Raw genomic sequence first — 24,524 nt, 5'->3', positions numbered from 1 at the left:
CTGGAATTTCACCATAGCCAGCGTGACCACTCCAATTTTGAGGGCAGACTTTTTAGCCCATTTCAGCCTGTCTGTCGACATGACTTATCACACATTGACAGACAACGAAACGAAGATTTCGGTGAGAGGAACTACCTCGAAATTTTTAACCATCGGAATCAGCGCTGCCCTACCCGAAGATTTATACGTCCGCCGGTTACTCCAAAAATTTCCTCAACTTTCCCAGCCATTTAAAAACACGAACCCCATCAAGCATAGTGCTAAGCACTATATTAAGACCACAGGACCGCCCATATATTCAACCCCCAGACGCTTGAAACCGGATAAATACAAATTGGCAAAATCCGAGTTTCAAAACCTACTCCACATGGGGATAATACGGCCCTCGAAAAGAGCTTGGTCATCACCACTCCACATGGTGCAGAAAGCTGACAACACCACATGGCGCCCATGCGGAGATTTTAGATGTTTAAACGCGAAAACAGTTCCAGATAGATATCCTATTCCCCATATCCATGAATTCGCCAATAGACTCCAAGGCGCCACAATTTTCTCCAAACTAGACCTTGTAAAGGCATATTTTCAAATTCCAGTCGCAGAAGACATTCATAAAACTGCACTGACCACAGCATTTGGCCTTTATGAGTTTCTAAGGATGCCTTTCGGGCTGAGAAACGCCTGTCAAACTTTCCAACGTTTGATTGACGAAGTTTTCAGAGGTCTGCCGTTCATATTCGCATATGTGGACGACGTTTTAATCGCCAGCAGAAAACTCGAAGAACACTGGCTACACCTGGAACAAACTTTTGAAAGACTGTCACATTTCGGTCTAAAACTAAACACTGATAAATGTGTTTTTGGCCACCAGGAAGTTCAATTTCTCGGTCATTTAATTGACAAGGATGGAATCTCCCCTTTGCCTGAAAAAGTAAGTGCCATTTCAAATTTCCCTCTACCGACATCTGTCAGACAAGTACGCCGTTTTGTAGGCATAATTAACAATTACTGACGCTTTTTGCCTAACTGTTCAGCGTTACTCGCATCTTTAATGAACTTGCTAAAAAAACGAACTAAAAACCAACAGTTATTTTTGGAAGGACCTACACTACAGGCCTTCAAACAATTGAAAAATGCTTTGGCAAACTTCACCAAACTTACATATATCCAAGATAGCGATACAACAGAACTTACACTTACGACAAACACATCGGAAATAGCAGTAGGAGCTGTCATTCACCAAATTTCTGACAAAAAAATACCCCTATTTCATTCTTCTCTGCCAAGTTAAACAAAGCGCAGACTAAATATAGCACTTTTTCGAGGGAGTTACTTGCAATTTACCTTGCAATTAAGCACTTTAAACATCTCCTCGAAGGCAGAAAATTTTCCATTTATACGGATCATAAACCCTTAAAATTTGCTCTACACACACATGCCGACAAATACAGTCCACGAGAAATTCAACATCTTTACTATATAGCTCAATATTCTACCGATATACGGTACGTAAAAGGACAAGAAAACGTTGTAACTGACGCTTTATCTCGCGCAACAATTGTTTCTTTGAATTCCACTCCACTAAGTATGGAATTAATAGCACAAGAGCAATTAGCCAATACCACGCTCCCAGCTATAATGAACAAAACTTCACTGAAACTGAAAGAAATGCCGATACCGTTCGGAACAACAAATTTCTATTGCGATGTTTCACAAAAACACCCTCGCCCTTATATTTCACCCAGCCTCAGATGGCAAGTTTTCCAGCACTTCCACAATTTGTCCCACCCCGGAAAACGTGCCACCGTGAAATTAATAGCAGAACGTTTGGGGGGGGGGGCCAAATATGAATACGGACATCCGTAGTTGGACTAAAATTTGCATTCCTTGCCAAAAAAAAAACAAAGTTCACAGGCACACAAAATCACCTTCAGGAACTTTCAGTGTACCAGATGCTAGGTTCACTCATGTCCATATCGACTTGGTTGGACCCTTGCCCAATTCAAAAGGACATACCCACATCCTTACTATAGTCGATAGATTCAGCAGATGGCCGACAGCAATACCAGTGAAAGACATATCAGCCGCAACAATACCCAGAGCGATTTTACAAGATTGGATAGCAATTTTCGGAGTGCCCTCCGTCATCACAACGGACAGGGGCTCACAGTTTCAATCAACTCTTTTTGCTGAATTCAACCATTTGTTGGGAACAAAGCGCATTAAGACTACTGCCTACCACCCTGGCGCAAACGGTATCGTGGAACGGTTTCAAAGCATCTTTGAAGCATCTTTGGCTACGAACGAAAAGCATTTTTGGCTACGAACGAAAACAAAAGCGGACTGATCAGACAATTTGCCACTCATTCTCCTAGCAATTCGCAACACTGTGAAGGAAGATTTGCAGAGCACACCTGCAGAATTAGTTTTCGGATCAGCACTGATTTTACTAGGACAATTCTGCGAAAACAATACAGACATTTCCCCAACGACAACTTTTGTGACGGATTTAAATGTCACGATTAAAATTCACTCGAACCAAAAAGCCAGACACAAACATATTCGTTCCAAGCGATATTCACACCTGTAAATACGTTTTTTTATCAGGAACGACACAATCAAAAAACAACTCTGTCCAAATTACTCTGAACCTTATCTAGTTCTCAACAGTAGTGAAAAGTATTTTACCATATTAAAAAGAGATAAAAAAGACACTATTACAATAGACAGACTTAAACCTGCATTCATAGACGAACAATTACACATTTCTCCTACTCCAATACAAGAACATACACACTCAGAAACGGACAAAGAAATTACAAAAAACAACACACCACAAACAACAACAAAAACAGGTCGAAAAGTTCATTGGCCAAAACATTTCAAACAATACATAACTTATTAAAAAAAAAATTTTTTAAAAAAACGAAATACGTTTTTCTTGTATATATATATTTTTCTCCCCAGAAAAGGGAGTCTTGTTCAAACATGTTTTTTTCCTCACATACACACACACACACACACATGTACGCACGCACATACGCACAGACACGAACATATATTCACGTTCACGTATATACACTCACATTCATGTGCATACACACACATGCTAACGTACACACATGTATGCACACATATGCGCACATGTACGCACACATGGGAAACATCCCCTGAAAAGAAATCTAGACATGCGCAGTCAGAACACTGACTCCGGTATAAAAGTCGACAACACCATTCAACATCCTCTTTCTTCCCTTTTGCCTTGGTTTGTCAACCAGACAAGTTCACGTCCACAGCTCTTGGCTTGAAGACTTTTCCACGTGGACGACTGCTATCATACATGCGCGGCTTTGCTGAGGCCAACACTCTCACTCTTTCTCTTTCTACATGCTGGACTGCCACTTCTCGTTCCTCTACTTCATTCCTTTCTTTTCCACGCGCGTAGTCGTCAACGACTGAATGAACACGTATTCCACCTAAACCCTTTATTTTCGACAGAAAATAAACAACATGTTTATTTTATTCAGCAATTGAGTTTGGTTTCCTTCTTTCCATTCATTTCATTATTTTCTTTTGTAGCGAGTTGGCCCGCAGTTTTCACGATCTACAAAATAATAAAATAATATTATTTCTTTTAAAGATTATAAAACGGCATTTGGGTACAATTTTTTTTAATTTTTATTTTAAAAGTTTTGAAGATCTCCAAACAGTGGCGGGGGGCAATTCAATTATAGAAGAAAATATCATTTTTTGTTTGTTTCGAGAAAATTAATTCATTTCAGAATTTTGACTTCCGAAAATTAATATTTTGTAAAAAACAAAAAAAAGTACACTTTCTCAAAACAAGAACACGTGAATTTTTTATATAATGACAACTTTCATTCGTTTTCTTAATGTTAAGATAATTAATGTTTTATTTTGTGTTATTAGAAGTTTCTCAATTTTATTTTGTTTCAATAAATGTTCAGATAATTAATGTTTTATTTTGTGTCATTGTATTGTTGACATTTTATGACACGTTCTACTTGAAATTGAATTATCTCCCCCTGTTCAGAGACCGTCAAAATCATCCCAATTAAAACAACCCCTCCCCCCAACTGTAATGCACAAATGCAAAAAAAAAACATGTCTTACGCTAACGTTTACAAACATGTAAACGTCATCGTAAGATGTGTGTTTTTTTTTGGGGGGGGGGCATTTCGCAAGGGAAATACGCTTTAAAATTTCCTGGAAACTGTTATCATTAAATAACAGAGTTTTTTTTTTTTTTGCAATTATATTATTGTGTATGTTGAAAATATTAATTTCTTTGGCTAACAGCAATTCATTCATTGACAGCAACAATTCGTTCATTCCAGACTCTAAATTTTATTACAAAAACGAACACTCCAGAAATTTACAAATATGCATCACTTTCTGCACGAGGCAAATGTTTTTATACAGTTACGCTACCGTGCTAAATCTTCCATGCTTAAATGCATCGTACGTGTTTTATTAAATATTGTTTTTCGACAAATCAGCTGACAAGGAATTATTTCATTTTTTTTAAGCTGGATAAATCTTTCCTTTCTTTAACGTACTATTGGCTAGGAGTGTCAGAAGTCGCCATTAAAAAAGGAGTGATTAATTAGACTCACAATCTTTCGAAGCTTATAACAATATTAATAATGTAATCCAAACCCTAATTTTTTTTCAATAAAAAGATCAAAGACCAAACTTACAAATAATAAAAGATTTTATCGAAAAATATGCAATATTTTTAATCGGTTTTCTTTAAAAAAGATTTCACAAAATTCAACGAATTTTAACTTACTCTAAATATAATAAATATATATAAATCCAAAAAAATCACTTACCTATATAAAATACTAATCAATGGGTGCTTCCATTCTTCATTTATGAGAATTTGTCCATATTTATATTTAATGTTCCATGTATTTTTAAATAAAAGAATTTTTAAGCAACCATTTGAAAAGACCGCCATTACGTAAGCATTACCCGGTGTTAGCAAGCCGGTGTTTTTGTCTTTCTCCCTGTTTTGAAATATGGATGGATAAAAAGGCTATAAAATGTAAAAACAACACATACGCGTGAGCCGTCAAGTCTTGTGCGTGAAAATATGGGTCACCGTACTTGAAAAATTATTATATTTTACCTATCAGATTTTGCCTTTAAAAAAAACACTCGACCAATTTTCCTTTTTTTTCTATTCTCATAAAGAAATACATGAGTATTGGATTTAACATATTTTATTTCTTCTTTATGGAGTGATTTTTTTTATATATCTAAAAAAATAAAACATTGAATGAAATAGAAAAAATTGTCGTCAGCGTCCGATATTTATTGCAAAATCTAACCAAGACATGAGGTTTCAATTAAAAAAAAATCAACATAGTTTAAAAAAAAAGGTTTTAAACTTTGGACTTTACAGATAAATTTGCAAATAACTATTCTTTTTTGTTGTTTTGTTTTAAATTAGATTATTTTATTTATTGATCTTTTATCTTCAATTTGTGATATATAAAACGTAAGAGAGAAAAATATTTATTTTCATTTTAATAGACATTACAAAATGGGGGAGTGAATTTTAAAAAAACGTTTGTCTAGAATATTATATTCGGTTTATTGGAAAGAGCATAAAATTTCATATTGAACTTGAAAATATCGTAAAAATTGAACCAATAGAAAATTTTTTATAGATGTTTAAAGTGAAAAAATATTTTAAATTTAACTCGTAAAATTCAATTCATTTCATTGCGTAGAGAAAATGGCTGCATGAGCGCACGCAGACACTTTGTAAACACTTTTTTTTTAATAAAAATAGTATTTCTATTATTTTTCAAAAAACTTTAATAGTTTATTTTGGAAATATATTCAATAAAGAAATTAAACAAACCACTTTAAAAATATAGATTACGAGTTTTGTATATTTTATTCGCAGTTTTGTGTTAAGGTTGTCAAAAATTCCCAAACAATTCTGACACACCTAATTATTTGCGACAATTTTTTTATTAGTTACGCTACCGTGTTAAATCTTTTTTTACATACATAAACACTGTTTTTTGACACATAGGTGTACATCTTTTTTTCTACATAAATCTTTCTTTTCTTTTTAGTACGATTTACTAAAATTCTTTCTTTAGATATGCTAAATAAACACTAGAGCTGAGACACAGATTTTGACGAACCAACGATTGAAAATATGCTTTGGAAGTCTTTGAAATGTCTATTCCTGACTATTTGACTAAAAATCTTCCTTTTTTCCGCTAAATAAAAAAAATAAAATGGATTAAGCAAATAATATAGCCGAGACCCAGATTTTTCCGAAACCTTACACAGTGACCTATATTGCTTGATTCTAACGTTTATTTTTTTTAAGTACGATTTACTAAAATTCTTTCTTTAGTTACGCTAAATAAAAATCAATAAAATTTAATCATAACCAGAAATTGACAGTTCATATACTTCCAAATCCCATTATGTGTGCTTTTGAAGCCTTTAAACTGTCAATTCCTGACTATTTGCAAAGTGTGTGCATGTGTGTGCGCATGCGTGTGTGCGCATGCGTGTGTGTGTGCGCGTGTGTTTGTGCGTGAGCGTGTGTGCGTGTCTGTGTGTGCGCGTATGTGTGTGTACTTTTTGTGTTTTTGTGTGTGTGTGCGCATGTGTGTGTGTGCATGTGTGTGTGTCTGGTCATGTGTGCATGTGTGTTTGGTCTTGTATGCTTGTGTGTGTGTGTGTGTGTGTGTGTGTGTGTGTGTGTGTGTGTGTGCGCGCGCGCGTGCATGTATGTGTGTGTGCATGTTAGTGTGTGTGTCTGTGCGATACAAATCAATCTAATACTTGCATCAACCAGACTACGCCATGGAAACGCGTGGCCAGGCGGGTGCAACTAGTTGTCAATATATACGATGCTTTATTTTTATTTGAAAAGGCAAAAATAAATTTGTGCAATTTTCGTTTGTTTGTTTTTAGTACTTAAGGAGGTAGCTTTAGTAAAGGTGTTTTTTGTTTACACAAAATAATAACTTTTTACTAATAGTTTTACAAAATAATAATGGGGTCATTATATTCTGTGATCTTGAATTAATAAATACGGAAGGTTCATTAAAATTGGTTGATTTTCTGAATTTTAGTGAATGTTTAGTGAAGTGAAGGGTTAAACTATTTTTACATTTGGGATATCGGCCAATCAATTTGCACGTACGTTTATATATTATCGCTTATGCAGTAATTTTATTCAATTTTTTAGGAAATATTTTTTACCGTTGATCTTTACATTCACCCTTTTTTGGCTGTTAACTAAATTTTTTAAAACTAACCTTAAGTCCGACTGGCAGGGTGATAAAATCACACATAATCGACTAAAAAGTACCCCTCCTTGCAAAGCACATAGAACTTATCTCCAAGAGCTAAAGTAAAGTTGTAAAGTTACCTAAAACGCTATAATTGACCTCGAATTAGTTGCCATATGTAGCTGATCTAGAAGTTGATCTCAGTTCAGACTTGAGTAAGAAATGGTTTCGTTTAATCTTGTTAAGTCTCAACTATTGTTCTTCAATTGTAGGTGTGTCTCTTTTCTTTCTGGGATTCTTATAGATAAGAAGTCGACTCTAAAATTTCTTGGTCTTTCATTCTCATCTCAAATCTTTCTTAGAATCCATATATTAAATTCATTGATCTTTCAGCTTCTCATAAAATAGGTTATACCCTCGCTATAAATACTCTCTCACACATGAGGTTATTCTGTTTATCTACAAATCTACTATCACACCATGTATGGAGTATTGTTGTCACATTTGGGCAGGTGACGTTGTGTCTCTTTTGAAGGTTCTTGAAAAATTGCAGAAATGTATCTGTAATTTGATCGACCCCAACTTTTCTTCTCAAGCCTCTCTCTAACAGATGTAAAGTTGTTAGTTTCAATCTTTTCTAGAAATACTATTATGATATGTGTTTTTCAGAATTGTCTGATCAATTCCCTGCTTCTTTTGTTCCAGCTCGTTTAACTCGTTAGTCTAGTGGTCTTCATCAATTCGCTTTTTTAATACCTCATTGTAATACGACTTCCTATTTCCAAGGACTGCAAGGTTGTGGAATTCTTTTCCTGTCCACTGTTTTCCTTCTGCCTACAGCTTAGTCTTTCCATGACTAGAGTCAGATAGGCATACCTTATCTTTGTGATAATCATATTTCGTTCTTGTTAGCTCCTTACATCAAGTGGCTTCATGTCTTGTCTCGAACGATTTCCATTAAAAAAATACGAAATCATTTTGTTAAATTTATATGCGAAATTAATCCCCCGTTGTAAATTCTTTTTCTTTTTTCTTTTCCTGAACAAACGTAGGGTGTGAATCTACTATAATAATAGTAGTTTTGTATTAATTCAATTGTAATTATACAAATAAACTGGAATGTTTATATCATGGATTATAAATTATTCCCCTTGCACCATTTACAGCTAGGAGTTACTTCACCTGAGCTTTAGTTTTTCTATGACAATTTAGGACGTATATTATTTAATACAAAACTACTATTTTTGTTTTTTTTACATAGGCATCACCACATTATCAAGGGCAAGAGGCCACTCAAGGATAAAGGTTAAAGAGTGTACAGTAGAAATTGGACAATATAGTAATCATTAGTAATGAAAATTTGGTAAATTTGATAACTTATATGGAACGGCTCATCAAGAACTTATTTACTTTAGACTTGAAGACAACCATATTGTAGTCAGCCGGAAAGCAGGAAAACGGAAGACAATTCCACAGGCGTGCAGTTCTAGGAAAGAAGCTTTGTTCATGGAATCTACGTTTAGGTTTAGGCACAGATAAAGAGTGGGGGGAATTATTGATAGTGTTTACAGCTAGACGAGTGTTTCTTGTGAAAGTTTGGCGAGGGGAGACCATAGATTGAAGCTCAGTCGAACACTTTCCATGAAAATAACGATACATCAGAGACAAACTCGCAACATCTCTTCTGTGAGATAGAGGTTGCAGCGAAGAGAAAATGACATCTCCTACGAGGCTACGAAGTCTATTTTGAACTCTATCCAGGCAGGACAAGTCCATTCTAGCAGCTCCTGCCCAGATGTGGCAACAGTATTCCATCCTTGGACGTACCTCGCTCTTATATAGATAGAGAATAGCATCAGCAGTGAGATATTTACCGGATCGATAGAAAGATCCCACCATTTTTCCAGCGGCCTTGGCAACAGATTTGATGTACGTGTTCCATTTAAGATCAGGAGTAATGGTCAAGCCCAGAAGCTTGTCAAAACTTGAGGCCTCCTGAAGACGAGAGCCATTCATTTCAATTGATGACAAATGTGGATTAGAATGTTGATGATGTAAAGAGAGAAGCTTGGTTTTAGATGCATTAAAAGTAACCAGCCACTCCTTTCCCCATTGTACTACGTGCTCAAGATCAGAGGAGAGAGAATTGGAGAGAACTTGGTCGTTTACTGTCTTAGATGTGCTACCATAAATGGTAGCGTCGTCAGCATAAATGTCTACAAATGATGTAAGGATGTAATTTGGAAGATCATTAATGTAGATCAGGAAAAGAGTCGGGCCCAGGATGGACCTCTGAGGGACACCGGCATTAATACTGTGAGCTTCTGATTTTTGCCCCTCAACTACTACTCTTATGAATCTATCAGAAAGAAATGATTTAATAATTGAGAAGACTTTTCCAGCTATACCATAGCTAGCGATCTTATGAAGTAAACCTTTATGCCATATCCTATCAAAGGCTTTAGATATGTCAAGAGCAATTGCCCTAGAAAGATTGCCACCGTCGAGAGATTTGTTAATCCTATGCGATATAACTGTAAGCACATCTGCTGTAGATCTAGCAGAACGGAAACCATATTGAGTGTCACTAAGAAGGTTATTTTTGTTGAGATGGTTGATTACTTCTGTATTTAACACAGATTCTAGCAACTTACTCATGACGCACAGGAGACTTATTGGCCTGTACTGAGAGGGGGGTGAGCGATCACCTGAATTCTTAAATACAGGGCATACTGATGAAATTTTCCAGGGAGATGGGAAACTATTCTCCTTAAGACAACGTTTAAAGAGTTTTGTAAGTATGGGCGCTAGTTCAGGTTGAAGTTTTTTGAGTACTATAATTGGAATACCGTCAGGGCCAGTTGCTTTACTGGAATCAAGGTTTTTGATTAGCTTGGCAACATCACGTACAGATATACGTATATCACATAGCGTGTTTTCTGATACAGGAGGAAATATTGGGGGTTGGCGGCCTTGGTCGCAAAGGGTAGAATTAGCTGCAAAGTTCTTGACAAAGAGTTTGGCTTTGTCTGATGCTGACGAGATTACCTCAGGTCCATTGATAATCGTTGGGATGGAGCACACGCTTCTGTTCAGGATTCTGTTTGCTATTTGCCAAAACTGGTGGGAACCAAGCCGCTGCTCAGCTACTTTGGACTTAACAGATTGAGCATACAACTCTCTTGCGTTCTTTATTACTTTCTTACAATGGTTGCTGGCAGTCCTGAAAGCGGCTTTAGTTTCCATACATCTATTACATTTGAAGCAGTGGAAAAAGTGATTTCTGTGCTCAATGGCAGCAGCACATTCTGGAGAGAACCATGGCTGGCTGTTAGGTTTTTGCTGAAACTTTTTCGAGGGTATGAAACGGTCAATACCTAAAATTAACCATTCAGTCAGGTCTAATACTATAGAGGACACATCCTTTTTAAACATGGAATGCAGAGGTAGATCAGATATAAATGTACGGAAGCTATCCCAGTCAGCCTTAGTGTATCGATATACTGTACGATAGAGAGGTACGTCTGGGGACTTATTACATTTCATTTTTATCTTAATTGATACAACAGAGTGGTCGGAAGATCCAAGAGGCGACAGAACAGAAACTGAACATAGTTCAGGGCAAGTTGTGAGAAAAAGGTCTAGTAGGCTCGCATACTGGCCGTCATTGTCGGGCACACGGGTGGGTTCCTGAACAATCTGAGTGAGGTCATAGGCAATGGAGAAATCATGACAGAACCTCCCCTCATCATCGGTCTTGTTTGAGTGGGTCAACCATTCGATGTTGTGAACATTGAAGTCTCCACTCACATCCTAAGTTTATTAAGGAAAAGGTCCTACTTTTTTAGTCCAAAAAGGAAGAAAAAGGTCATTTATTAAGGGAGATAACTAATATTTACCACGGAAATAATACTATTTTGTTGCAGATAATTTAGAACCAATTTAGGACGCTGAAATGATCAGTAGAATAAGGAAACAAATTTATTTTTTTAATACGAAGAAACCTCCATTATTTTCCAGAAATCTAATATATATGGAAATTTCATTTTTTTTTTTTTTGAAAAGAAGATTTTAAAATAAATTATAAAGTTCATCTTTCGGGCAGCCAATGATGCAGAAAATGTTGCATCTGTTCAGTCTATTTAATAAAGAAAATTAGAAATATAGAAAATTCTTGAATTTCGTTTTCTTATAATATGAAAAATACTCAAATATTTTGTAATTAGAAAAAGGGTAAATGTTACTTGGTTTCCACTTTAACATTTTCCTTTAAAATGACGACTTGTGTGGGTTTTCGAGTATGCTGAAAACGAATATCGCATTTAAATTTTCCGATTAACAAACTTTACTGGAATTTTTTTTTTTTTTTTACTTAAAAATTTCATTTTAGTTCGTTTTTACTCGTTAATTATTGGTCACTTTTTCATTTTATTACAATTTTTATTTGTTGCATTATTTCGTTGTTTCCTTGTTCTATTCATCATTTTGTCGGAATTTACCTTGCTTCCAGATAAATTCGACGCTAAAGTAACTAAGCTGAAAAAAAAGCATGAAACAAAAGAGGGGAGGGGGTAAAGAATAAAATATAAATGTCTTGCTTTGAAACGAAGAAGAAACTTTATTTACAATAAGTTGCAAATTTTTCCCTTTGCGGGCATTAAACTTAAATGCCAAGGTAACATATTATGAAAAAAGTAACATGTAATGAAAAACATAACAGCACTAGTTCTTATAAAGAAGTTGTGTGTATCCATAAATGAATACAATAATAATGTACAAAATAGTAGTATCTCCTAATCACACTCGCATATGAAATTAATTTTAGGAGCGTACTCACAATTGAAAGCCAGTCAGGCACATGCCTTTTTCTTTTTTTTGTTTAAAGTTCTTTTAGAATTTTCCTTCCCTCCATGTTGCATGCAAACCGTAGAGACACACATGTATTACAGGAGCAAAACCTCATCGCTTGTCCAGATAGGAAATTCCATAATTCCTTGTCACGTAAAAAGGTATTTTCTTTAAATTCCACTCCTTGTAAAATAAATACGCGCAAAACCGCAGCCACGTAGTTAATTTTCAGAAGTCTGTCTCATCACAGCCGGGTATTAATTTCTTGCCAGGTTTACTTCTTTGAAGGAGGCTCTTCAAAATTCCATTTTCAGCGCCGGGCAATGAACACGTTCACTCTCCACGTCAGCAGAATTTCAAAAGAGGACGAAATACACGCTGAGCTCGTGACGTCATTACAGAGCTAGCATTTCTCTTTTCTCCAAATTAAAGGGAGTTTTGTACAAACCCAAAATATACAAAACTAAAAATCATAATGGATACAAAATACAAAAAATCATATATAAGAACCAGATAAACAATAATAAATGTAAACAGGTGGGATGCACCATTATTGGTACAAAAAAAATTCCAACAATTTCAGCGTCCTAAATCGCTTTAAATTATTTGCAACAAAATAAATTATTTCTTTAGTAAATACGAGTTATCTCCCTTAGATAAAGACCAAATCCCAAATAAACGCCGGTAGTGTGTTGGGTTCAAATTGTGTTAGGACCGCAGCAATAATATTTTAAAGAAAGGTATGAATCCAGATATCCTCTCCTAGCTATGGGTTTAATAATAGGGGTAGACTAAATTCTCAAGTTTTGATTATGCAACAAATCTAGCGGCAATTTGGAATTTTAATTGATTTTTCTACGGAAGGTAACTATTTTACTAAGAATTGTAAGAAAAAAAAATTTAACAACTTTATTTAATGTAACAAAGTTTTTATAACATTAATAACAAAAAAAATGTAAAATGCGACGGTATTATCATTTTTCTTAAACTAAACATTAACGTAATTGTAAGAAAAATTATTTTTTTCAATTACTGTGGTAAAATGGAGTTGTTAGTTTTAACTAAACAAAAAATATATGGATAAACACAATTGCCCAATCACGTTTACACATTTATAATACACTGACAAACATTTAAACAACAACAAAACACAATACAATAGCGACAGTTCGATAAGACTCACCGACTGGTGGAAAAAGTTCTCAGAGCTCACCTCGTGATGGAACAAAGGTTCTTCTCTTCTTGAGAGGGAAAAGGCAACACGTCTGCCCGTGACCAAAGGGAAAAAAAACAACCAGCTTTTGAGCAGGGGCAGATTACTCCTCCCGGTGTCCTCTAATTTTTAGTCCCCTACAGAGTTACCTCTCTTGGAACAATTAATTAAGATTCTGAATTGTCAATCTAGCAAATAATGTAACCCAATCACCTTTTAGGTCGCATTACAATAAAAAAGCACAAGTATTTGATGTAAATCAGTTAAGCTTAGGGGGGGGGATGCGTGATACAATCGTGTAATGTAGGAGGAGGAATCCCAAACGTTGTCCATCACTAGTTTTCTGGTTGCATCGCTCCCCAGCGAATTTTTTTTCTTAGTCCAATCTACTCTCATCCAGCTTCGACTCCAACCTCTTCAATATCTCTTAGGGGACATTATAACCGTCAACTGGACACTGTCTCAAATTGGATGCTGTCCACAACTGTTGCAAACCGCAAAACGTCTGTAAGCCATCCCTAACTGTCACAAAACAGACTGCCCAGAAAATTACTCAAAATATCCGGTCTTTGTTCCTATTCACTGCCACACCTTGATTAATAATACTATTTAAGTTTCCTTTTTGTGTTTCACTGATAAACAACTTCCTCTCCATTGTTCTACTGATAAACTTTTTTTCTTCTTTTTTTTTGTTATATTTTTTCCTCTTTGTTTTTAATTCCTAACACATGGGGGTGGGCGTCGATAGTATCACAGAGCCAGGGTTACTTCATCATTTTCACTAATATTTTCAAGAAAGATATGAATCCAGATATCCTCCCTGCAGCTGTGGGTTGAATAATAGGGTAAGACTTAATTCTCAAGTTTTCGTTGTGCAACTTTTTCTTTGCTTATCACAACACTGTTCCCAGTTGATCTGGGCATCTTGTCTGGATTTGAGCAATACAAGTGGTGTGGTTGGAGATTACATAACCCTTGCTACACTATAGATTCCTCACAAATGCATCCTAAAAAACTTTGATATGTTAATGCTGCACGCCATCACTCATGAATGTTCATAGAATTAAAAATAAACGTTTAAATAACCAGTTTATCTGATTTGGGTTTGTAGGGAAAAAAACATCTAATATATTAAAGGCAAAATGTGTGTGTGTGTCTCACAAAAACTTTCAACAGACGCGTCGGAACGTGACAAAATTCGTATCCTTTTAAAGCTCAGTTTCTTGGACGACAAATATCGAAAAATTAGCCAAAATCATTCATTCCTTCACTCTCAACTAGGCTGTTTTCTACAAGGAGGGGTTGCTTTTTGTCTCGACATTTTCGCAATTCATCATCTCTTTTCGATTGACTACTCTTAATTCTAATGCTCGCAACTTCCGGTTTCGCAATGGATGCATCAGCTAAGACGTTAGGTTTTTTTTTCACCTTCTTTTCCTCCTTTGCATTACAGGTTCGAGCCTGCCTGCCTACTACTTTTTTTTTCTGCCTACTGTTGTTTTGATTCCTCCCTCTCCTGCTACTTTTTTTTAACACCTCTTTCCTCCCGGGCTGCCTACTAGGGTCTCTAACTACACCACTTCTCCACACTCAGGCAACACTGGGTATCCCTGCTAGTCTATTATATAATAGACTAGCAGGGATACGTTTGTGTGTTTGTATGTCTGCTAAAAACTTTTGTCACCCGCATCAAACAGGCATGAACCTGGTATTGTTAGAAAGAACAATCTCTCGGACACATAATATCAAAAACTTGAAAAAAATTGAAATGTTGTTTTGTTGGGGGGGGGGGGTAAAAATCTTGGTTTTCAGGCTGTTTGTTAATCGTGCATGTGCGAACCTTCGTTTTGTTGTTTTATTTTAAAAAGCTAAATTTACAATTTATGTGATCAATAACGTGTTTGCTTACAAACTTAACTTTTGCAAGTTTGTGTCCACCACATGGCATTTTTTTGCTTTTAATGTCTTTTCTCTCCTAGCTTTTAAGATTCTCAACTTTCTTACACGTACCCATCACGGGGGGCATTTTTGTTTTTCTTTTAGTAACACAATAAGATGACACCCAAGTTTCATTTTTTTTTTTTTGACTCTATTGAAATATTTAATTGTATTTTATGATCGCCCTGCCCACCCATACATGCTAGTCAACATATACAACACAAAAATAAAAAATATCAGCATACATATATCTGTGTGGTGCGTCTACTCTATGGATAATAATAAACTCTTCTGATTGCTATATAAAGACTGGGGAAATATGTTTCGCAGCATTAGTGCACAAATTATTCACACTTGGGAGTCAGAATGACATGTCATCATACTCTTTGCTGAATTTAATGTTTTGTTCAATATCTTTTGTTTTCACTAAATATCGAGTTGTGTCTTTCTTCCAGATCCTTATTGGACCACAACATGAAGATACAAGTAAACAACAATCTTGTCCAAATATGGAGAAAACATGGTCCTAAATGAACAAAACACCCGAAAAGTAATGAAGGACAAATTGGTCTTAAAGAAGTCGAAATTTTAACAATAGTAAAAGCAGAAACAGTTGTTAGAAAATAACAGTAACATTATGTAAATAATTTTAATTCTTTAAAATCCAAACATTTGTGTTTAAATATTTATTAACAAAAACAAAAGAAAATCATTCATCCAATCGTGCTAAAATACTCCAAACTTTTCTCGTATGTTTTGCAGTAAATACCAGCAAGGTAGTTAAACGGGGAATCCACATTCTTCATCTCGTTCTGGAAAAACAAACAGAAAAGCTTTATAAAACAGAAATATTGAAAAAAAATAAAATAAATAAAGAGGAAATCATATTTCGTTGCAATCTTTATTGCATTTATTAATGACAGGGTTACTCAGCATTGCCCGGGAGAGATTTTTCATTTTTTTGTTTCATGAAAGAGAAATTAAAAATTAAATTAAAATAAAAGTTTTACAACTTAAATTTTTTTTTCTATTCAACTTTTTTAAGATTTTTCTGAAAGTTAAATTCATTTTTATTAGAATATATTTGTGGCAGTCATCATGCTGGTCCATGAGAATAAGTGAGACTCATGCAGGCTGCCATCCACCGATAATTGAACCTAGGATAGAATCTGATACTTCTGCAGTTTAAATACAATTTTTGCATGAGTCTTACTTGGCAACGCCCAGCAAATGATAAAAACCGCCAGATTATACCAAGCGAACAGAAGTCAATACAAAAACAAAAGAGAGAAAGAAAATAAATAAAACAAATAACCTGTTGCAGGGGCCGGTCGTCTGGAGACAATCGACCCAACAACTAAAAGGCAGAAAAACGACAAGGCAAAGAAGAATGAAAGACACAGGGATGTTCGTTTAAAGGACGAAAAATCGCCCTTTTATTTGTAAAAAAAAAAGAAAGGATGTGTTTGATCAAGAGTCCTCGTCCTGATCTTGATTGGTCGGCTGGATGTCAGGAACGAGTGGCTTGACTTAGTCTGGATTAGTCAGGAACCGGGGTCCTAGACCCAGGAGCGGTCTAGGAATGGCGTCCGGGACTGGAAAAGTAAGGCAACCGACTGCGAAGTAGGGCCGGGTGTTGCAAGAAGAAATTTGGGGCTGCAAACAGAAGGTGCAGGAAGCTGAAGGCTGCAGACTGGAAATGCAGGAAGCTGGAGCTGCAGGCAGGAGCTGCAGGCAGGAGTTGCCGGAAAGCTGCAGGCGCAGGAAACTGGAGCTACAGGCAGGGGTTGCCGGAAGACTGCAGGCGCAGGAAGCTGGAGCTGCAGGCAGGGGTTTCCGGAAGACTGCAGGCGCAGGAAGCTGGAGTGGCAGGAAGCTGCAGCTGCAGGCAGGAGATGCAGGAGGCTGAAGCTGCAGGCAGGAGATGCAGGAAGCTGCAGGAGGCTGAAGCTGCAGGCAGGAGATGAATGAGGCTGAAGCTGCAGGCAGGAGATGCAGGAAAGCTGGAGGCTGCAGGAGGCGACAGACAGTAAAACGAAGGGGAAGGTCTTTCGTAGAACCTAGCCCTGAAAAGGGCTTTTCAGATTACTGCTGCGGCTGCACTGCGCTGTGGTCAGGAAAGGCTAAACAGAGTAAACAAAGGGGAGGTCTTTCGGAGGAACCTAGCCCTGAAAAGGGATCTTTGAATTACTGCTGTAGCGGCTGCTGGTACTGGAACTGCAGTTCGAGTGCTGCTGCTGCTGCATGAGATCCTACGGCCGTGTTTGGATCTCCTGATTCAGGGGGACTCTTAGCTCCCTAGCCGAGTTGCTTGATTTGGCCAAGACAAGCCGTATTCATGTCGCCGGCGTGATATCAGTGCGGTCGTTTCGTGAACACAAACAAACGATTCTAATTAATTTTAGACGGAAATTTATGCAATCAATTTTTTTAGTGGTGTTTTTTGTGATATATTTAAGTCACGAGTTGATGAACGGGAGAAAGAAAGGGTGAAGGAATTCATTGCGGCCGGATCTGTTCGTGTTTCTACACTCATGCTCTTGCCGTGTCACATTTTAAGGTAAGAGGAGGCGTAAGGGTGCGGACATGGGAGAAAACCAAAGAAAATATTGAAGCGGTGATTTTCACCGCGACAAACCTACCATAATAATTTTATAAATTTTATTGTTTTATTTATTTTTTTAATGGCAACTGTGTTTTTTTCTGTTTTTTATTATAATAAAAATTTGTTATTTAATTAGTGAACAAATTTATTTTTTGTTTTGTTTGTGTATGGAAAGTTATTTTTTCTTTGAAATAATGAAACAGTATTTGTTTTGTTTTAAGGAACAAACAACAAAATTTGTGGGGGGGGGGAATATATTTTTTGTTAAACTTTTTTATTTTTCAATAAAAAAGGCGTACTTTTGGGGAGGGATGATTTAAACTGCAGAAGTATTTAGAATCTTGTTATTTTGTGTAATGAGAAAATTTAATTTATGCAAAAATGAAATTGAAATAAATTCCTAGGAACACAATTCAATTTTTTTTTTCATTCAAATTTTTTTTAAATTAAGGTTTGTGAAATTTAAATTAATTTTTATTAAAATATATTTGTGGCAGTCATCATGTGGAATAAAAAGTGACTCGTGCATTATGCCATCCATTGAGAATTGAGCGCAGAATAGAATTTTGTTATTTTTGTGCGTTGAAAAATTTCATTTCTGCAAATGAGTATTGTTTTGCAGGAGTGTATTCTCATTTAAATAAAAGAGTAGGCATGGGGAGTGGGGTTTTAATTGGTTAACAACACGAAGCAAAAACATGGGTGTGCCAAGTTCGAATCCAGTTCGTTCCACAGAAACATTTTCATTAAACCTACACTTGACCTTGTGTTTAATCTCTTGGCGAGGCAATAAATTTAAAAAAAGAGAGAAAATAGCAACTTCCTTTCGTGAGCAACAGAGTAAAAAGTTGATGTGAAGTTTAAACTATGTTCAGTATATATTTGTCAGAATTTATTTTAAACTAATTCTTTTTTTCCTCTTTCTTTCCTTCTTTTTCTCTGCCCCTTTCTTTTATGATGTTAGAAGAGCCGCTGCTGCTGCTGACACGTGACTGTTTTTCTGTGCGTCCATTGGACGATGGATTTTTCTTCCAAAAAGGTTGCAAATCAAACCTAATTAATTTAGTTGCAGCTGAGATTTCGAGGGGTCCAGACCTATGCTGTTGAGCTGAACTCGGATAGATAAGTCCTAAAAATCAAGTGAAGAACAAGAAAAGAGGACCGTGTGAATCCTTAAAGGATAAAGGTGCGCAGAGACAGAAAAGTCTACAAGTATTGAGAGAAGTTTTAAACACAAGGAAAAATCTTCTAACGCTCGGAAGGAAAAGCTGAAGTCAACAAACTAGAACGGAGCATTTTCTACCAGCTTAGTGTTCTAAGAAAACAGAATACTGTTACTGTTCTATGTGAGAAGTACGGCTGGGAGTATGGAAGCAACCCGAGTCCTTGTTTGCAACAAAAGGAATTAACCCCTAACGAAGAGCCAATAAAAAATTATATGCGTGGTGTGTAAAGAAAATAAATACAGTCCAAGGGAGACAATTCAGCAGTAAAAAAAAAAATAGGAACATTTTAATAATTTCTCTCTGTTCTCTAAACTGTCAAAATATCTTTTTCAAGTAAGTTCTTTATTCTCTTTTTTATTCTGACTTAAACTCTTCCAACAAAGTTAACCTGCCTTTGGGCTAGCAAGATAGGACTGGATTTTTCAGCAAATTATTACCAAGCGAACTTGAATTTAAATCCCAATCTTTTCCCTTTTATTTATTTATTTTTTTTGCTCTTCTTCAATAAAATTGTAATTATTTTTTTCTTTAAATTGCATTGTTTTTATTTTTTTTATCCCTCGTTAGCCGAGTCAAGGCAAAAGGTTTTATGTACGTCGATATTAACTGTTACAAAGTTAATTTGCGACATATTTTCTAAACTTGGTGTTGTGAAGTGCAGAAAGAGAAGAGAGAAAAAAATGTTCAGTAAGCTTTGAGCCACATTATTTTTGCCTGAGGCAAAAAAGTTGATTATTTTCATTTAACTCATTGAAATTTATTTTTAACAGTTCCATTGAAGTCAAAATGAAAACGCTCTTTTGATAGACTTTAAAACTCAAGGACCTACAGCAGAGTAGATAAAGTACTTGGTAAATTCAGTTGTAAAGTTACACTCTTCTGGAGATTGAAAGTTTGGTCCTTGGGAAAGCAACACTCAAAGTACGTTAACCTGAGGCAATTCCATACCTGGGGCAATTCCATACCATCTCAATTGAAAAGCTGTTCAGTTAAAAGGAAAGTAATTCAGTACTTTAGAGAATTCTTCTCAAGAAGGAGATGAGTTTGTTAGTAAATTCACCTTAAAGTACTGGAGCTGCCTACAGTGAACATCAATTGATTCAGTGACACAATCCAGAGTCACAACAATTGCACTTTTCAGTCATCCTTATATTTGTACATATGTCCTTTCTTGTTCTATTTACTGTGAGTTATGCATAAAAACCATGAAAGAAAACTGAAAAGAGTATAGGAGTACTCTGATGTTGAATTTATGCTTTGTCAGGATTCCAGCACCCAAACAAGGTGTTTAACATGAAACAAGTTTTCTCTCTACATATTTTAACCTCTCCTGCTATTTTCTAGTGAGTCAAGCATTATGGTTCATTTGTGCTGATAAGCATAGAGAAATAAGATTTCATGAAAAAGCAAAAGTGATTATTCATGAGAACTTATGGTGTAGTGGATAAATCCTTCAGAGGACATTTCCTGATATTTCATAGCCAGCAAACTTGTGAAGCAGACATTGTAACAAACCCTATCAAAGGCCTTTAATATATTAAGAACTATTGATCTAGAAACGAAATACCTATCAATAGATTCACGGATCTTGATCGGCTACTGATCTTGCAGGATGAAATCCATATTGCTTATCACTTAGTAGATTATTTTTGTAAATGGTTGACAACTTTTTGATTTACTACCTAAAATAAAAAAATTAGTGTTATTTCCTTGGACTAAAGCAAACGTTAACCGCTCTGGTAGTAGAAAAGAGTTTGCCATGACAGTTTGGGAGATAAATGCTAAAGCTTATACTTCGTCCGTTGATTATTTTTAAGCAGTTATTAAATCAATAACATGTATCATCAGGTGATGTATCTGGTGATGCAGAGTGCAAGAGAAATATTAACAAATATGCTAACCTGCACATATCATAGATTAAAGGAGGAAAAAAAAAAAAAAAAAAAAAAAAAAAAACTTACATCAGAACATTCAAAAAGTTCTGTTTCAAGTTCTTTAGCCAAAGCTTCACCTTCTTGTGTCGACACTTTCCTTTCTTGGTCAAGATCCGATTTATTAGCAATGAGGACACCTAGGAAAGAACAAAAAAACATTTAAATGATCATGAATTTTTGAGATGAGGATTTATAATTTTTATAATTTTCACTGTTCTTATTTTGACTATTATTTTCACAGCATTTCAGACGATATAATCTTCGATGTTCTCAAGATGTATCTTATCAAACTCAAGAATCTTTCTGCCAAGCTCAATACAATTACAAATTACTTAAGATTGTCAAGCATGCGTTTTTCAGGCTGATATGCACACACATACACAAAGATCCATCAATGACGCAATGGTTATTTGCTCTTTTCGTAGTTTTCAATTTGTCCAACAGGTGGCGTCTCTACTTCCTGTTTCGCATTCTTTTCTCACTTCCACTCTATTTATCTTCTCTTTCATCTAAACTGTCAATGTAATCAGACACACATTCCATTCACCTCGACAGGCATAACCTTTGTTTTAAGGTAAGATGACACTTGTGTACAACAACATTAATGAACTTATCTGAACACATGCATTCACAATGAACTATTCAGTAACTTTACCTGTTCACATACGTTCACACACAACGAACATACAACGGATATTTCAAGTTAAAGCATGCTTATGTGCGTACACCTGCACACATGTGCATACACACCTGCACACATGTGTGTACACACCTGCACACATACTTTCATGTTTCTACTTTGTAAATAAATGTATTCTTTGTATATAATGTAACTTGGTATTTATTGTCTCATTTTGAGGTTGGAGTTATGAACACGCATTTTATTATCTACAAGATCGTCATCCACGTCACCTCTACAACTGGTGACTCAATGTCATATGTATGACCTCTACAAACTGCTGACCTACCAACATCAGAGGTCAAACAGAAACAATGACCTCCGATTTTTTACTTTTTCCTCTGACCTGCGTCTAAAATATCGAAACGGACATTTTGATTATTCCCTTGTTTTATTACCGAGTACAACGAAAAATATGTACACGTTTGTCATAATTGTCCGTGATGGCAACACACACACAAGAACCACCCGTTATGTGTGCAGCCATGTGCTACAGTTTTCATGCAACGTACGTCATATTTTTTCCCATGTGCGTAGAGAAAAAAATAATAATAAACAAAATCGCTGTCTATATTTTTTTGCCATATGCATATTAGTAAAAAAAAATAATTTTTCAGCTTTTTATATCGTCATGGAGAATGAGCGAAACAAGCCAACCGAAAGCTACAAATAGCAACTCTCACGCTGTTGCAACTTCCAGCTTCCAACATCAATATGGAAGAGTACAAGCGACAACAAGCCACCCGACGTATACCGGTAAAGACACTCATGTGACTTTGAACAAGCAGAGTAAAATTTCACATTTTACTTATTTTTTCTCACGCTCCACTTGTGCACACACAAAAAAGAAATAATAAACTGCCATCTGCGCCGACATATGCAACTCGTGTTGTCTCATGCACAACACTTCATCTCAACAACACCGAGTTTTTGACTTCATATTAATGCTAAAAGAAAGTCAAGCTCAGCAACACCTCATGGTATATCAACTATAACTCAGTATTTGTTGACTCAGTTTGAGATCAATAACTCCGCTCTACTACAAGATTTCTATCTGGTCATGGCTGATGGAACAAGAGTATGCTATCTCTATAAATTTAATAAAAAATTCGATAAGATGCATCTGAAGAAGTTTGGCTGAAACATTGCGAGAATAACACTCAAGATAGAACAATGATTTGAATAATCCAAACCATTTAAAATATGAGATTTTTGTCTGCATTTTCTTACATTTTATTCATTCATCATTTTTTATCCTCCTCTTGTACGAGGGGTGTGCAATAAGTAATGCCCCTGACCCACTTCCAGTGGTCTGATCTAGCTGAAATTTTGCATGTGCAATGATTTATAGCTCTACGGATTATGTGGCAAAGTACAGCTCTGAACTAATTGTGGTTTCTGTTTTACAGGTATTTGAACTAAGTCAGGTGTGAAATGGAGCCTGTTCAATGTCGAGCAGTGATCCGGTTTTTGTTTTTGAAAGGACGCACACGCCAGGAGACTTTTGATGAAATGAAAGAAACATGGTGATAATGCCCCATCATATGACCTTGTAAAACGCTGGCATTGTGAATTCAAACATGGCCGGAAGTCTGTGGAAACAACTCCCAGACCTATACTTTTTTCTCAAAAGAGAGACATTGCTAGTTTAAATTATCATTATTTTTATGGCAAGTGCTTGGCTGAGCTTCAATCTATGATCCACTTCTCTTCCTGTTAGACATCTACAACAAAACTCATCTAACTACACCCACTGTTAATAATTTTCCTTTCTCTCTCTCTTTCTCTGTTTAAAATTGACTGAAACGTTCAAGTACAAAGTTTCTTTTCTAAAACTACCCATCTGTGAAAAACAATATCTTGAATTGGAAGCCATGTTTAATTTCAGAAGAGTTTCCAATCAGTGGCTATTCTATACAAGTCCTGGAGATGAAGAATTCTCAGTGAGCAGCTGTTCTGTACAGGTTCTGGAATTTATAATTTTGCAGCCAAAGAGCAAAAGATCCTTCTCACATTAACACGAAAAAATGATATGCTGAAATGCTAAAAACATTTAATTTTTATCAAGTAATTCTGGTTTCTGATTGGCTGATAGCAGAATGTGAATGAATCTTATTCGTCAGTTCCCATCAGCATCGTTTATAAATAGAATCTCCCAACTTTGAGGGAGCATAAATCAAAAATATTGCAACACAATACAACATGGTTGCTTCTGAGCTGACTACAACACTGTCAATTTCAAGTCCAATGTAAACAAATTTTTATTAAGCTGTCTTCTTAAATAAGCAAATTCTACCAAAATCCCACCATCATTACCGTACTGTCTCACTGTCCACCCGACAATCCTTTTAGGCCTTAATAAATGGTGACTCTTTGAAATCATCTTTGGTAAAAAAAATTTTTTTTTAAATGGTGACTTTTTAAAATCATTTTTGGTAAAAAAAAGTGAAAAATATCTGATTGAAAAGATCTTACAATGGAAAGAGTCAAATGATGAGGATACTTTCATCTCTTTGATTTCCTTGAACAATCTTGTACATTCTTCAAAAGACTTCCGATTGGTGACATCATAAACCAAAGCAAACATGGACACATTTTTGTACTGAAACGAAAAAAAAAAATCCATAATTTTTATTTCATTTTTGGTTGTTCTAATCCATGTGTTAAGAATTTAATTCAAACTCAAAAATCACATAAATTAATCAAGTAAATTTATTTTATAAAGAAAATCATTTTTTAAGCAATTTTGAGTTTTTCCAATGCCTCCCCACTTTCTATGTTACGAATGG

The 24,524-nt window shown here is 35.7% G+C and overlaps 1 protein-coding gene across 1 annotated transcript in view; it reads right to left on the bottom strand.

The window, feature by feature from the left end:
- Positions 1 to 15,926: 15,926 nt before the first annotated feature.
- LOC145303416 (intraflagellar transport protein 27 homolog) overlaps positions 15,927 to 24,524 on the bottom strand; it is a 57,168-nt gene continuing 48,570 nt past the window's right edge. The window contains exons 6-8 of the mRNA XM_080144743.1: positions 24,211 to 24,337; positions 21,084 to 21,193; positions 15,927 to 16,103 (exon numbers count right to left, since the gene is read on the bottom strand). Coding sequence (XP_080000869.1) covers positions 16,005 to 16,103; positions 21,084 to 21,193; positions 24,211 to 24,337 — 336 coding nt within the window. The 3' untranslated portion in view covers positions 15,927 to 16,004. The remainder of the gene's footprint in view (positions 16,104 to 21,083; positions 21,194 to 24,210; positions 24,338 to 24,524) is intronic.

The sequence above is a fragment of the Euprymna scolopes genome, chromosome 19, assembly GCF_053919585.1.
Source record: "Euprymna scolopes isolate OS-2025 chromosome 19, ASM5391958v1, whole genome shotgun sequence".
NCBI lineage: Eukaryota > Metazoa > Mollusca > Cephalopoda > Sepiida > Sepiolidae > Euprymna > Euprymna scolopes.
The sequence above is the reverse complement of the archived record's forward strand: the minus strand, read 5'-3'. Positions and strand labels throughout refer to the sequence as shown.